At 42.7% G+C, this 15,449-nt stretch overlaps 3 protein-coding genes across 4 annotated transcripts; 2 read left to right on the top strand and 1 right to left on the bottom strand.

The window, feature by feature from the left end:
• The first annotated feature begins 2,857 nt into the window (after window positions 1-2,857).
• LOC105566844 lies at window positions 2,858-7,654 on the top strand. Its single transcript, XM_012021189.1, has 4 exons — window positions 2,858-3,467; window positions 4,064-4,340; window positions 5,262-5,357; window positions 6,696-7,654. The coding sequence occupies exons 1-4, from the start codon at window positions 2,928-2,930 to the stop codon at window positions 7,610-7,612; spliced, it is 1,830 nt and encodes a 609-aa protein (XP_011876579.1). The 5' UTR covers window positions 2,858-2,927; the 3' UTR covers window positions 7,613-7,654.
• Window positions 7,655-10,888: 3,234 nt separating this feature from the next.
• Window positions 10,889-13,072, top strand: LOC105566843 (coiled-coil domain-containing protein 130 homolog). Its single transcript, XM_012021188.1, has 5 exons — window positions 10,889-11,097; window positions 11,794-12,109; window positions 12,190-12,450; window positions 12,561-12,693; window positions 12,774-13,072. The coding sequence occupies exons 1-5, from the start codon at window positions 10,904-10,906 to the stop codon at window positions 12,992-12,994; spliced, it is 1,125 nt and encodes a 374-aa protein (XP_011876578.1). The 5' UTR covers window positions 10,889-10,903; the 3' UTR covers window positions 12,995-13,072.
• Window positions 13,073-13,122: 50 nt separating this feature from the next.
• LOC105566842 (ragulator complex protein LAMTOR4 homolog) lies at window positions 13,123-14,468 on the bottom strand. 2 transcript variants are annotated; one of them, XM_012021186.1, is made up of 3 exons: window positions 14,290-14,468; window positions 13,736-13,810; window positions 13,123-13,662 (listed from the first exon to the last, which is right to left on the bottom strand). In XM_012021186.1, the coding sequence occupies exons 1-3, from the start codon at window positions 14,323-14,325 to the stop codon at window positions 13,420-13,422; spliced, it is 354 nt and encodes a 117-aa protein (XP_011876576.1). In that variant the 5' UTR covers window positions 14,326-14,468; the 3' UTR covers window positions 13,123-13,419. The 2 variants fall into 2 exon arrangements, with proteins under 2 accessions (XP_011876576.1, XP_011876577.1); XM_012021187.1 differs by lacking the exon at window positions 14,290-14,468 and adding an exon at window positions 14,167-14,246.
• Window positions 14,469-15,449: the final 981 nt, after the last annotated feature.

The raw sequence follows: 15,449 nt of genomic DNA, 5'->3' as shown, positions 1-15,449 counted from the left end.
ACCTTTTCCGCCTTTCTACATCGCAGTGTGCATCCAACGCGTAATTGTATTCAGTGTCGCGAATTTCGATCTGCATTCGTGACAGGCTTAAGTTAACGCGATGGAAATCGAGGAAAGCAAATGAACGATTCCACGATGTAACACTCGATAGTGCGACACGATGCAAAGCTTAATGACTTCCGTTTTGCTTTGTTGTGCCTTACGATATATTCTTAAAACGTATTGTCGCGTCCAGAGCGTTATACATGAATTTATTTATCATTGCTGCTTAATCATACTTATTAAAAATATTCACGTAAATAATTATGTGACGCCAGTACATGATTAACCAGTTTAGAAAAATTGCTAAACGACTTATTTTTTGACTAGACTCAGTGGTCGAATTGGTGAGACGCCCACCTAGAGTGTAGGGAAGTTCAAACCCTGGCTGAGGTAATATTTTTCGCAATAAATTGCTTTAATTAGAATTTGCCAGTTAGCGTCGTTTAGCAATTTTTCTACAATGGTTTAAAATATTAACACTTAAAAATTCTAGAACTATGATAACACAGAAATCGCAGATTTTAACGAGACACTACATTGGCTCAACGAGCCAGTAAAAAATTTGCAACGCAAAATTCTCCCGCCGTAATATGTTTTTATATAACAGCGTTATGTAAACAATTTTACCATTCAATATAAAAATTTTAATTGGAAATATAAAAGATATTGTTTCAAAACCGAAACATCGAAATTACGTATCAGAATTCTTTTCTCTAATTACTTATTTAATCGATTATACATACGATAAAATTTTACTTAATTAGCATTCGTAAAGCAATTCCGCGCGTTGCCGCAACGTAACCTCGCGCGAATTTTGGCCGACGCAACCCGACAAGGTGGATGTCACTTTCTTGATCATCGGCAAAGTGGGAGTCGGTATAAAGAGAGGATATATTCCGTAGCGATAGTCAGTGAGTTTAGTGAGAGTGCTGTGATCATTTCACCGGTACACCGTTATACGTGAAAGTCAAATATGAAGGTACGCGCTTTACGTTCTCATGCGTTTCGTTCATCTTAATTTGTGGATACGTGTGAAGTGTTTATTAATATTTAATAATTAAGAAACATTCGCATTTGCGATTTTTAATATTAACTCGCGCTATTCACTCTTCTCACAACAGTAAATCTTGCAGCAAGCAAGTGAAAAGTTCTACAATCTCCTTTGAATTATTAATGAGATTTTGCGCTTTATCTTCTTCCTCAACCATTAATTCTTTGTTATCAGCCGCGGTTTTTGTGCCACGCGAGAGCGAGGCACCTTGCTTCTCATCCACGTGAAAGTTCTATGAAGTCTGACCGTAACCTTTCTTCGGTATACACGTCGTCGCGAGTTTCACACTTGCAACAATGAAGAAAATTACGCGGAATAGCTTGGGAGCCTTCGGCTACGAGAGCTGTGCAAGCCGTGAAGGAATAATCACTGCGGCATTAACGCATTTTTGTTCACGTATTTTGTTTACTTTCCACAAAATTGCAAGCTCCATGCTAATTTTACGCAAGTTATTCTGTTTATTATAATTCGCAGTGTTGATCCTAGGCACATTGCATATGTGTATCTTTGCTTACGTTCCATCTATCTGATTTCTCCCTGATTGTTCGTTAAACAAACCTGAACATCTCATCCTGTGTGTGCTAATCTTTCTAACTCCAAGCCTTTATTTGCGAAGAGAAAGATCTAAATTTCCCACGGTATTTTGTTTCATGCCCCTCGGAAATGCCTTAGAAATTTATGAATTGCGAAAGTACTGGAAAGTTTAGTTTTCGCACTTTACGCTGCTTTCAAATCTTCCTCTATGATTTATTTTCTAATTAGATCACTTTCCAGCCATCATACGTGTTCGATAGGGGACGGAAGTTGAAAAAGTTGACAAGTGAATGATATAATCCGAGCAAGTGACAAAAAACTCACACGTGGCTACGAAACACTTTGCATCGGAGGAAATTGTCTTATTTTTCTCTCCATTTTATAAGAATAGCTCTCGTTCGGAAGTTTCGATTTTTATCCTCAGTACGGAAGTCAGAAATGTTTATCAACGACCATTTGCTGTATGCCGATTTTTTTAGAAATCGCCGGGAATACGCACAGCAACGGCAAACTAGGCCAGTCGATGACTCTACGCATGCAAGATCAAGGTTACGGCGATCACTCACTCTCGCTCGTTCAAGTGGGACGAATCAGCAGAATATTCAATTTCGTTTGCGTCACTTCTATTGTTCTTCGTATCCGTCTCGCAATTCGAAATTGTTCTTTCGTTTTCGTTCTGTTTGGCCCGGACAGATTAACGTCCGCGACATTAAAACCCGGAAGGGAGAAGATTGTGCCGCAGAGAGAAGCAGATTGCGCAACCTCGGTCTTATCGCTAATTAGCAGTAATTTAGTTGTAGTTGTCTCGCAGTATCTGTGTGAAATCATCAGTATTTGCGAGATAGCCGTTTTTGCCTCAAGTCATGTATGGCGATCCGCGTGTTGAGCGCACGGCTTCTCGAATTGCCGGTAGTCGCGTGACTTTCACCCAGCATCGCTCTACTTGCTACGTTCGCGTCGATGCGCTTCACGCTCGAGCAATTCGGAAATCAACACTCGACCCTCAAAATGCATTGTGATAAAAAGTTAACGACGCTTAACGAATTAGAAAGACTTCCCTAAACCCCACGGCATTATGGTTTGTAAACTCAACGGGCTCGATCGGTACTACTGATATCGCCGTACTTTATCACAATGACAATAAAAAGACTTGTAGAAAATGACGAATTTCTTTAACAATTCTTCCTCGCGTTTAGTACAACAAAAAATTGCCCGATCTCCGAAGAATTGATCGAATGGATCGATTATAATTTCCCGCATTTGTCGGTTGCATCGTGCGTTTCAGCTGGCGGAGTTCTTGATGGTAACATGGTGCTCGATGATCGTGGCTCGATCAGAAACTGTGGAGAACGATCAGGAGATGCTGCTGAGGAGGGCGGCGGAACAGCTGGAGCGATTAACACCGTATCGAAGAACCGCGGAAGATCGGGAATCCGAACTCGCGGGTTTGCTGGAGACATGGAAGTCTTCCGTGGATCAGAATCAGTTGGACGGGACGAAGCAGTTAGACGGAAGCGATGCGAATCAGAATGTATCTTGGGAGATGTCCGAGACCCTGCCGGAACAAACGGAGCCGGACGCGACGAAGCGGATTGACGACAAAAAGCTGATAACTATCGGCGTTATCGCCGACCCGCGATACGCCGCGCTGATGCAGGACAGGATAAAGAGGGGCTTCGACGTTGGATCCGCCAGTCTTCTAACCAGCATAGCAGGCGGAGTGTTAAATGGAGTCGTGAGTGCGTCAAGTGGTTCCGCAGCGAAAGCATCAGCTGGCAGCAGCGAATCGGTGTATAAACCGGTGTACGGCGCACCTACAGTGGAACATGCGTACACTTCGGTAATCCACACTTTTATTCGCGGCGGGTTTTAATGTCGTGTACCTTGCGTTTGAATTTACTTGAATTTTAATGCGAATAATAATAGGAACGTTACAAAGGATTTATGTACAGGGAAAATTAAATTTTTACATCGAATTTAAAAAGGGAGAAACTGATTAAATAAAATGCTTTGTATTTGCAAAAAGGAAAAGTGGTTGTTTACGCTGAAAACGTGATGTATGTAGGTCGTCCACATTGCCGCAAAGGAGCGACACTAACTGGTTCTTCTTCCACTATTTGCTCTTTTCATTATCTGCACTCTTAATCGCTTTATGATCATCGTCAGGATTTTTCTCGTTGGATACATTCCGCGCAGCAATTAAAGTAAATGACGCCGCGAAGTGAAAATCGCGCGGCATCGCCCGTTAAACAGGCTATTATGCTGAGTAACGAGCAATTTAGTACGACGTTAATTAGAAAATGAGTAGACGAAGGATGTCGGTGGGAAGAGATGAAGAAGATACACCACTTCCGCTACTCGAGAGTTTACATTTATTTCGTTACGCAATAAACTACAATGTAATTTAACTTGACATCGATCTCGTTATTTCTTCAGTACGAAGAGAAGCCGTTCGGCCCGTGGGACTTCAAAAAGGCGATTTTCGGCACGTTGTTCCAAGCTCTCAAGGCAATAGGTGGCGGCGTGTTGGCTCTCAAGGGTCAATTAGTCAAGGGAAGTGGCTATCTGCTAGCGGGCAAAGGCAAAGTTGTCAGTAAAGCAGGGGATGTTATCACATCCTACGGTAAACAACTGGCAGCCAGTGCTGCAGCGAAGCCTTATCCACCGGAACCTTATTATGATTATCCGCCCTATCCGCCGACTCAGCATATAGGTAAAATCCAATCTCCACCGAACAGAATTTGTCCAGTTTTTCGGTGCGAAGGATCGATTACACTGAGAGGACCAATTTTGTTGAGTGAAACAAAGTTTAGTTGGAAAATTTGGTTATATCAACACACAAATTTGGTCGAACATGCGCAGAATCCTTTTATAACATTCAACTAAACGATTTAGTTCGCGCAACAAGCACAATTATTTAGGACGTGATGAGATGGACGAATTTGTTATCTCAACCATAAAATTTTGTTCAAATTGACAACTCAAGGAAACAAAATTTTTAGTTGTTACATTTAACTTCGTTTTAGCAACATATTTTTCGTTTTATACAATCAAATTACATGTTCAGTCAACAAAGTGATTCAATCGAATTATTTCGTTTCATTCATCGAAATGGGTCTCTCAGTGTAGAAAGCTATTAAAAAACTGAGCCGCATACACGCGCAACTAACAAACGTGGCGCATAATAGTTCTAAAAACTTGACGCATTTGCTTTCTATTGTACGCTCACCTGTGTACGCCGTATTCAACCGATTAGACGTGGAAATCGAAGGTGCAATTTTGCATCGAGAAATAGGTGCCTCTGGAAAGCCATTTTAGTATTTATGAGCCGATTGATTATCCGTGCAGCCGGATATTCACGGTAATCGCGCGTTCGAGACCTAACTGAGTATTATTCGCTTTTCTCGAGTCCGTTTATGATAACAATCGAATGTTATAATCGATTAAAGAGATATGAAATAGATTGGCGTCGCAGGATAAAGTTCTTTAGCGCGCGCGCGCTGCTATTACTGTTGATTGTATGACGTTTATGACGTATCTTGATCTGTAATTATTGGATCGATCGCATTAGAAGATCTCCGGTTCATCTCGTACATGATAGCGTTTTGTCAACTGCTTTCCTTCGAAATTGCAGGTCACGATCACAGCTATCCAGGGCCACCAGGCTCCGACGATTTTTCCGAAGTGCCCGCGGACATCTCTGGACACGAAACCTACGTGCCGTCAGACGGTAGGTTTCACGTTTCCATACGTAATTGTAGGATTGCAAAGTTCCTTGGTTTATATTCTGCTCTTGCATCTTCGCGCCTTTCCAAGAATACCAGTAATTAACTCAGAGTCATTATTATGCGTTGATGAGAACTTGACGAGTGTAACTGCTTTCATCTAATATTTCCGACGTTGCGTTCACCATTTGTTTGAAGAAAGTGAACAGCTTCGATACGGAGAAGAAGAAAAGTCATTTTAAAAACTAATTTGAAGGAAGAAAGGACTAATAGCCGTGACAGGGTGTTAGTGTCTCAATATTTTATTCTAAATTTATTTCGCAATATTTAGAATAAAATATTTAGACACTAACACCCTGCCACGACTATTAGTCCTTTATTCCTTCAAATTTGTATTTATCGCGTTTGAGCCATACGAATTTTATTAATTTGCCATTTTAAAAAGTTTCTCTTGAAATTTCGAAACTAATAAGCTGCGAAAGATGTTACGTCTCTTAATTTACTCGGAGCATAATGCATTCGATTACCTCGCGAATATCGCTTTCACGAATAAATTCTGCTGCCAAATGTCGATGTGATCTGACAATTATAATATCTCGTATGCCGGCGCTTTCGATCCTCTCCTGGAACACGTTAATGTGACTCGCTCGATGACGCCCGAATTTCCCTTTCCGCATCGCACGTCACCGTCGCCAAACGATACAGTGAATGCCAACGTTCTTCTCCCGGAAGAATGTTGCCTCGTTTCACGATTCACGAATGTTTCCCCATGAATGTATCAGCACGCGACCTTTCACTTTCCCCGAAAGTTGGCGAGAGGTAGTAGTTACGGTGAAGCCTGTTTCCTGACATACTTTTTCAATTTCTTTCATATGTATGGTACGCGTGTCTATACGTAAACGCGCTAAAATATATCGAAGTCATCAGCGTATCGCTTGGCAAAGCGATACTTGGGATACTCTGTAATCGAAAAATAAAGAGATTGCCCCACGTTGTCACTGTAACACAAGCAAAATTCACCTCTCTAGAATTTAGCGCGACACAAACGCACTGCTCCGTACTGTAGCAAACCCTGCGATAGTTCCCTGCAAGTATGTGTAAGTGTACCACCCGTGTATCGAATCCGTGCGAATCTAGAACTGGAAACTTGTCACATTGTTCACACTTGGCACTCGCTCGACGGACACACGTTACAATGTACCCACGGCACATACGCAACAAACGTGCTAATCGATCTCGACCGTACCTGCTTTCATACTCCAACTCGACTAACGAACTTCTACTTAATACTTTAAAGCACCGAACTAACTTGTCGACGAGACTGACAGACGTCACGTTCACAGACCATGGTCAGGGCGGCCTGCTGATCGTGACATCGACGAAATCTGACCTGGACAAGCACAGCGATCAGCATACGAACGCGGCGGTGCAGGAGAAACCGGAACCGGCCAAGCTGGCAGAGAGTTTCGGCGAACCGACCCAGAGCTCCGTCATCAAGAGTCTCTTGAACAGCGTGCCGAAAGGTAGCGTCGGTTTGAAGGATCAAACCATAGCTGGCCAGGACAGTCACAGCAACAGTGACAACAACGCGGACCCTTATCCTCCAGCTCAGCACCCGACCTATGGTGTACCGGGTCACTACCCCGCGAACCACGGCAATCCTACATATAACTACGAGCAGAATTATCCTGCCGTTCAAGATCACGGCGCGTACCAGCAGGCCGAACTGCCGCAGGTCACGTCGCATCATCAGTTCTCGAACCTGGGCGTGGACCCAAATCTACCGATCCAGCCGAACGTGGGATACCCGCCGCAGATTCAATATCCGGGTCCGCATAATTCTCCGCTGGACCCGCCCAAGCTGCCACACGACGACGGCGGTACGTCGGTATACGCGAGTCTGACCGTGGACACCGAGCCGCAGATCGCGCCGTTGAAGGTGTCCCTCCTGGGCGATTCGGGTGTCCTCGGTCTGCCCAAGCTGCAGCCGAACGTGGACTTTCACGGGCAGCCTCAGTTCGCCAACTACCTTCACGGCAGCAACTACCTTCACGGCAGCTTGGGCGGCCCGTTGAGGGTACCGCTTTTGAGCCCGATGCCGTCTGCTTACTATTGGCAGGGCCAAGGATCGCTGGTACCGACCTCGGCCTTCGGCACGCTGGATCATTTCCGTAAAAGGAACGTCCGAGAGAGGCGGGCGTTCGCCAAACAACTCGCGCGATACATGTCGTTGCAGAACACGAGGCTCCATCGGCTATAAGGTCGAGGCAAGTAACGGCAAGTCGGCGATGAATATGATAGGCGGGTGAACAATCCCTTTACAAAAGTTTCTCGCAACGTTTGTCGGATGCGGCAAATGTTTGTCGGTGACTGTTTCCATCTCCCAAATATTAGAACGAAAAGTGCGCAGACCGGCGTATCTTTCAGTCCCGAAGATGTGTAATAAAATTAAATATATACTTTCCTTTTATATTATTATTATATAGGCGATAATAAATAATGCGGTGTATCAAGCGTGTATTTTCACAGAAAGATAGGCAAGTAGGATAAATATTGTCACAGGCTTTCTCCGAATCATCGCAAATACTCGCGATTATATCAAAAAACCAAAAGTTGCTTTGAAAGGACATTTGCAGACTTAGACTTGACCCTAGTAGCACAGTTCATTGACTAAACATTGGTCCAATGTTGGTTATATTAGAAATGCATTGACTGACATTGTTCAACGTAAAGCCAATATTGGCCATGGAATCAATGTAAATATTGCACGATAATAATTATATAATATTAGACTTATATTGAAAGTGCATTGGCCAGTATTTGCTACACGGAAAGACCGGCTAAGGAAAAAACAACTAAAATGCCGTACAAATAGTAGGGGCAATTACATTTTTTGTGTTGCAACTTTCACTAGTTTGCTGCACAAAACGCATATAATTGTCTCCACTACTTATCATACCAATGTGGGTATGACAACCACAGATATAGCCGTACCAAAGATTACTATATTTATTGGGATTATGCCAACCCTAATTATACATGTGGTAACCACATTGGTCTCTTCGTGTAAATAAACATACTGGCTGAATAAGAGAAGGCGTCTATTTGACAATATTGGACCAATATTGGGAATACTAGATTTCCATTATTTCCCAATATTGCGTCAATATATTGTGCTACTAGGGAAAGAATTAGCTGTTTTACTCGAATAAAAAGAATTAGTGCATATTCCCCAGGGCGAAAATTTCGTGATAGATCAATATATCTGTCACGTGTTAATAAGAAAAAGTGTGTCACTGTGCACTTTGTTGCATGCAGCCGTGCTCTCTGTTGCAGTGGTCTACGCGTTCGCGTATTATCCACGTCCCGCCAGATACAGGTACAAGTGGTTGTATCCTTATGGACGATAAGAACTTTCGTCACCGGCGCTTACACGGAAGGCGAGGGAAGGGAATCGGCGAAAGCGGATCTGCGGGATACATTTCCGAGCCAGCACACAAAGGAACGCTCACATCCAACGGGGGATTCGTGTACCATTGAGACATACAGAGTTCACGACACCGAAGTGTGTCGTGCTGTTATACCGCGCGCCTCGAAAGACTTCTATTGAACGAAGCGGAGATTAAAAGCTACCTTTTGAGACGCTCCGTAAATACATGTGTCTCGGTCTGTCGACAGAAACGATTGCGCGGATTCTGCGGGCAAACCGGAAGGCCAGGACCCAGACACTAATGACACAGCATCTTCAATATTAGCATATAACAAAATCGTTGATATTATGTAATTATTTAATTTGTGATAAAGACTCTCCTACCCATCCCATACAGCACAGAAAATTAAAATAATGTTGCAGAAACGTTGCAATGTTGAATGTTGAAGTATATCTTTTCTAAGTTGAATCTAGGTTACTGTTTATATATTGATTCTTTATGTTGCTGCAACGTTAAAACAATCTTGAACAAATTATTATTTTTTGATACTCAAATAGATATTTAAAAAATGTAATTAATATTTTTGCAACGGTCAGAAATTTTCTGAGCTAAGATTGGATTATTGTTTTAGAGGAATAATCCAATTTCAGTACTTCCAACAGTTGTAAAAAATATTCTGCTAAACGCGACCAATATCAACTCAATATAATTTAACAATGTTTTTTGAATGTTCAATTGTAACGTTTACAAGACAGTACAATTTAGCGGACATTAGACGTTCTTGCAATATCTTTTCAACGTTGAATCTACATTTCGTAACATTGATGCAATATTGCAATGTTGTAATGGAACGTTTCTGAGATGTTAATTCAACATTTGTGTGCCGTATGCCCATACAACAACAATGTTTTCTGAACGTTCAATTGTAACATTTACAAGACATTACAATTCAGCGGACATTAGACGTTTTTACAATATTTTTTCAACGTTGATGCAACATTGCAATGCTGTAATGGATCAACATCTTAGAAACGTTTCATTACAACATTGCAATATTAAAACAAATATTTGCTAAAACAATAATGCAATCTTAGCTCAGAAAATTTCTCACTGTTGCAAAAACATATATATACATACATTTCATAATTATACATTTTTTAAGTATCTGTTTGAGTATCAAAAAATAATAATTTGTTCAAGATTGTTTTACGTTGCAGCAACATAAAGAATCAATGTACAAACATTAACTTAGATTCAACTTAGACAAGATATTTATACTTCAACATTCAATATTGCAACATTTCAGCAACATATACATATGTGCTGTATGGGCTAGTTCCATTCCATCCGGTCGCCATCTGCAACCGTGGCGAACCCGAATACGTAAGTCTTGAAGGGACACCAGAATGATGGAGCCCAAAATTAGGAGACTTACAGCCATGAAAAAAAAATGGTCTTACTGTTAATATCTTTATGTACATGTTAATTTCTTTAAATAAATAAATGTAAAAGCGCTCTTTTATATTAAAATTACTGTTTATATATAAATGGCGTAACGTGTTTGCGTAGATGGCCACGATTTTATTTATACAAATACATATTTAAAACTAATTATTCGTCAAAATTACTAAAGCTACAAAGATATACACTTTCGTGCGAAAATTTCGCAGCGCGCACATTTCATTTGAATTTTCTATTATAACAAATAAGCGCAGATTTTGTGATTATGAGATAGGCTCCTAATACAAGACAGCGGAGTTTCTGCTAAATTAATAGCCGTCATGAAATTATTGCCCTTGGAGTAAAATCTGTTTAAGGGAAAATTGATTGTTAGTTCGCGTAATCGTTGCGAAAAAAGATTCGTGCTTGAATTTGAACGTTGAAAACCTGCTATCTCGTATTAGAATTCTATCTCATGATAGAGGACTTCACTAAAGAAGAGTTGACTTGTTCTATACTGGAGGGTGGTGTCTTCCACTGTTTGATTGTGAGGGGCGTTGGCGGTTTCTACTTGATAAAAAAAAAGGATACTGCTAGCGTCATCTCTGGTTGATCAGAGTTACTCGCTACAATGCGCTATCGGCCGATACACAAATGCCAATTTTACTCGCTTCCAAGTTATGTACCATGCAATAATACACGAGTTAGTTGAAGGAAACGTTTCAGATCGCGCTGTCTGCTATATTATATTCCGTCTCCAATCTACTGAACGAACGTCAAAGTCAACGTCACTGAGTCGACACAGTTCGTCAAATACATCATTTCAGGAGCAAGTTGCTCCATTTTTTCTTTCAAGTCTTGAAAAGGAATCAAGGTACAGTGACAGCTTGTAACGATAACCGGTATAGCGTACGAACTGTGGTGAAAAGGAATTTTTGGATCGACAGTTATAACGCTAGGGTGACCAACCGTCCCGAATTTTTCGGGACATCCCGATTTTCGACTCTCTTTGGAGCTGTCCCGAGAGAACCTTAGGCGGGACACCATTTGTCTCGATTTTTTACATAATATAAGATAAATAATATAAAATATAATAATACGTCATATATTCATTAACTAAAATTCATTATAACCTTTATATTTTATGTTCCTGCTTTTATGTTCCGTTGATGATTGTTCTTTCATTTTATTTTAAGAATTTTATTAGTCTAATTTAGATTAATGATTATTTATATTTCAAAAATAGTAAAAGACTATGTTCTGTCGAATGTTCGATGTTGACTTGATAATGAAGAAACATTTGCCTTATCTACGTGTATCTAATTTATTCAACATACCTATTTAAAAAAGATAATATGTCAAGATATATCATATATGTAAAATAAACAAGAAGGGACATGTACATGCATATTACAAGGTAATCTGATGTACAAAAAGTCCCGATTTTCGGAAACTGATGTCCCGAAATTAAATGTTTAAGAGTTGGTCACCCTATATAACGCGTGTAATCGGTTGTAATTTGAGGTTTGCTGAATGTTTCCAATTGTTTTGATGTGCGAATAAATTGTAGCGCGATGGGAGAACGGAAGGGAACGAATTTGTACTATCCACCGGACTATGATCCCCGTGCCGGTGGCCTCAACAAGTTCCTGGGCACTCACGCGTTGCGCGAGCGTGCCCGCAAGATCCACATGGGCATCCTGATCATACGATTCGAGATGCCCTACAATATATGGTGCGACGGATGCGGGAATCACATCGGCATGGGCGTCAGGTATAACGCGGAGAAGAAGAAGATCGGGATGTACTACAGCACGCCGCTCTATCAATTCCGCATGAAGTGTCATCTCTGCGACAATCACTTTGAGATAAAAACCGATCCCGCTGTGAGTCCTGATGAACAATGCGAACGTATCGGACGCCGTTCCCGCGACACTTGTTAACATTGTCCATCTGCTTTTTCTAGAATCTGGATTACGTCATAGTGAGCGGTGCGAGGCGTCAGGAAAATCGATGGGACCCTAAGCAGAATGAACAGGTGGTGCCTGAAACGAAGGAGGTATCGTGTAGACTGTATGACGATGCCATGTACAAGTTGGAGCATGGCATGGAAGATAAGAAAGTGGCCAAGTCTCGGGACTCTGCGCTGGAAGGTGCGATAGCGTTGAACGAGAGTATCTGGAAAGACGATTACAGCTCGAACTGCGCAGTGAGAGCCTTATTTCGGGTACGGCCATTATTTTTACAATTTATTTCCACCGTGTTTTCGAGAGATATATTTAAGTCTCGCGTTAAGAATCAACTCGAATTTCTACTGACTGGCTTGTTGTGTTGCAGGAGAGAAAGAAGGAGCTCAAGAAGAGGCAGGCTGGAGATCATGCGTTACTAAAGAAGGCTGGGCTCGACATCGACCTGGTGAACGAGCACGAGGATGACATCAAACTGGCCAGGTTACTCACTCACAAGAAAGGTGTTTATTCGACACTCAACTGAACCGGAGTGTACATTTTCTATTAAACTTGTGTTTTTCACGAGCGTCTTCCTTTTCAGGCGCCAGGAAAAAAGAAGGCGCGGAATTGAAACGGCTAGTTTCGATCGTGCGATCTAAAAACAGGAAGAAAGCGTCCTCCTCGAATGACCGATTGAAACTACAGAGCCAGGAGTCGCCGAAGGTACAAGAAGTAGCGGGTAATGCTACCACCTCGAAAGCTGGTAACTCGGGCGCATCTCTGGTCAATTACGACAGTTCCAGTACCGATAGTGACACTTAGCACCTCATGTACCTACTTTGAAGCGATATGTACTATATATAATATATTTGTAAATAAGACACGCAAGTAATCCTCCGATTCTCACCAGACGCATCAATATTAGGAGTAAGATGCAGCTTACAAAAGTATTTTGATAAAAAATATATTTCAAGAATAATCGTAGCTATAATTCTCAAGTTACATACCGGAAGAATACTTTGCTCGACAGATCGAAAGAAGCCGTCCATACAAGAGGCATGTAACTCTTCCTAAAACTACATTGCACTAGCTTCAATCTTAGAATACATATATTTCTCTAGGTACACGTATATACATAACAGTGAATAGAAATCTCTCGCAATGATCGAAGAAATTGAACTCGAGTCAGATATCAAAGCTTACAAAGAATAGATTTGTTTTGCGACGTCTTCTCTCTTTACTCGTATCTAAATGTCGGCGGTAGGCTGCTGCTCGACGATCGCCGTCGTCGGGGACGGCAGCTTCCTCTTCACCACGTGAATCTTCTTATTCGAGAGGCACACGACGTAGCAGTGGTCCTTATACTTGATCGATATCTTTTCGAAGGGATCGTGCGAGGGAAACGCCTTGGCGTCGACCTTATTCGTCAGGGTGACCAGGCTACTGATAATGTTCGCCACTCGCTCATCGTTCTCCAAGTCGCCTCCGGACTGCAACACAGACGCGGAGGATTCCAATTGCCGCTACGAGGGAAAGGATCGTCGATCGAGAGCTGCCACTTACCGTTAACACGGCGCCGTCCTCGGTCAGCACCAAGTATCCGGTTTGATCAGATATACGCTCCAACGCCAACATTTTCTACAAGCAAGACACGGATTGATTTACTCGACGCGCTGACGTAAAATTAGGGGAGAAATAGGCAACGAAGGAAGAACGACGTAGAATAAGAGCGTGTACTGTCGCGGTCAGGAAGGTTGTCCGACGTTTTATGAGAAATTTCGGAAACAGTCTGTCACATGAGAGATTACGGCTCTTGCTCACGAATGTGTGCAGCGACGCAATATTAGAGCGAAGGAATGTGTACGAATATGCAATGCCACGTACGAATATTCCGAAAACTTGTCGTAAAACGCCGGACAACCTTTCTGGCCGGGGCCGTAAAGTACGGTGCATTAATTCGGTTCGGGTAACAATTGGGGATGGACAAAAATTACTTGATTATTCAAACAGATGCTTTTTGCACAACACGACCCGGAGCGAATTAATGCACGTCGAGCTTAACCTAACCTGCGCACCGGAGGCAGGACAACGGAAAACGAAGGAGCTCGTTGGCTTACGTGTGATAGTAGCGTCAATGGGCGGCGAAATGTCATGCATATGAGAGATTAAGGATAAACAAGCGCCTCGGCACTGACGAGATATAATATTAACGTCGACGTAGGCGAAAACTCATTCTCGAAAGGCCTCGCAGCGTATCGCCGTACACTAGCGCCCTCTTCAGGAACCTCGATACTTCGAGAATCGATAGATCTCAAATGGCGGTCAGCGCACTTCACGCGGGACGCGCACTTCACGCGGCGGTTGACGGCACACGGGCTCGAGTCATTTCGCGCTTCTCGTCCTCGTGAAAGTGAGTTTCGCACGCGAGAACGTGTCGCGAGGTGTCGGACGCTCGCGAGGATGCTATTCGACGTCGTGCACGACCGCCGCCGGACGTCGGATTGACTCTCGGGCGCCCGGAGTGGATCGGATTGATCGCGACTGGATTTCTGCGCCGAGGCAACGGATTCTGGGCTCTTGGTGACCCTCCGACGTGACTCTGCTCGGCCCCGAGGCTGCAGGCGTGCATTCGAACAGAAAATCCACCTCTCAATAAGGTATGCGTATCGTTTTCGTAGCGCGAAATGCGACAGTTTTGTCAGCCGCGCTCCGTGCGATCGTAGCGTCGCTGGACATTTCATATGGCGTTTCAGCGGCGCGTCGCCATTTTTCGCCAACTGCCTGCAATAGCTGCGAGCAACGATCGCGACATTGCCCATTCATATTTCACGTTAGTTATCGCGATCGCATTGTCGTCCATCGACCGGAATATTGATTTCAGGATGAATCGTCAGTGGCGGATTTTGAGTTTAGAAATACGGAACGACCGCGATTTTAGGAATCGTTTTACGCTGTTTTGAGAATTAATTGCCGTACGCTTTGTCTTGAGAAGGGGATGCTGGAGTGATTCTGCACTTTTTGCACCTTTATGCACCTAGGCTTTTACTCCTAGAACTGCCGATCCATGAAAACATTTGTGTAGTAAGTATACAAATTATGTGGCTCTTGTGTACAGACCGACCAGTTTCCACTAATTGGATTAAATCAGAGAGCGGCGTGGTATCATTGAAATTAAGTTCAGAAGTCTAACAAGAAATGGTAGTGCTGAAGGATCGAGCGAGGAGCGAACAGTAAAATGCGCTCGTTAAGGCCTGTGTCCACGATGCTAGGACTTAGT

This window comes from Vollenhovia emeryi, unplaced genomic scaffold (assembly GCF_000949405.1).
Source record: "Vollenhovia emeryi isolate VEMERY1.0 unplaced genomic scaffold, V.emery_V1.0 DF939142.1, whole genome shotgun sequence".
In the NCBI taxonomy this organism is placed as follows: domain Eukaryota; kingdom Metazoa; phylum Arthropoda; class Insecta; order Hymenoptera; family Formicidae; genus Vollenhovia; species Vollenhovia emeryi.
The sequence above is the reverse complement of the archived record's forward strand: the minus strand, read 5'-3'. Positions and strand labels throughout refer to the sequence as shown.

What these genes read in the sequence shown, in the direction of transcription:
- LOC105566843 (XM_012021188.1), top strand. Translation starts at nt 10,904, where the DNA reads ATGTACCATGCAATAATACACGAGTTAGTTGAAGGAAACGTTTCAGAT. An exon ending in AGTCTTGAAAAGGAATCAAG is followed by an intron (nt 11,098 to 11,793) that starts GTACAGTGACAG and finishes AATAAATTGTAG; the next exon opens with CGCGATGGGAGAACGGAAGG. An exon ending in GTTACTCACTCACAAGAAAG is followed by an intron (nt 12,694 to 12,773) that starts GTGTTTATTCGA and finishes CTTCCTTTTCAG; the next exon opens with GCGCCAGGAAAAAAGAAGGC.
- LOC105566844 (XM_012021189.1), top strand. Translation starts at nt 2,928, where the DNA reads ATGGTAACATGGTGCTCGATGATCGTGGCTCGATCAGAAACTGTGGAG. An exon ending in TGGAACATGCGTACACTTCG is followed by an intron (nt 3,468 to 4,063) that starts GTAATCCACACT and finishes TTATTTCTTCAG; the next exon opens with TACGAAGAGAAGCCGTTCGG. An exon ending in TCCGCCGACTCAGCATATAG is followed by an intron (nt 4,341 to 5,261) that starts GTAAAATCCAAT and finishes TCGAAATTGCAG; the next exon opens with GTCACGATCACAGCTATCCA.
- LOC105566842 (XM_012021186.1), bottom strand. Translation starts at nt 14,325, where the DNA reads ATGACATTTCGCCGCCCATTGACGCTACTATCACAC. An exon ending in CATTGACGCTACTATCACAC is followed by an intron (nt 13,811 to 14,289) that starts GTAAGCCAACGA and finishes TCTTGCTTGTAG; the next exon opens with AAAATGTTGGCGTTGGAGCG. An exon ending in AGGACGGCGCCGTGTTAACG is followed by an intron (nt 13,663 to 13,735) that starts GTAAGTGGCAGC and finishes TCTGTGTTGCAG; the next exon opens with TCCGGAGGCGACTTGGAGAA.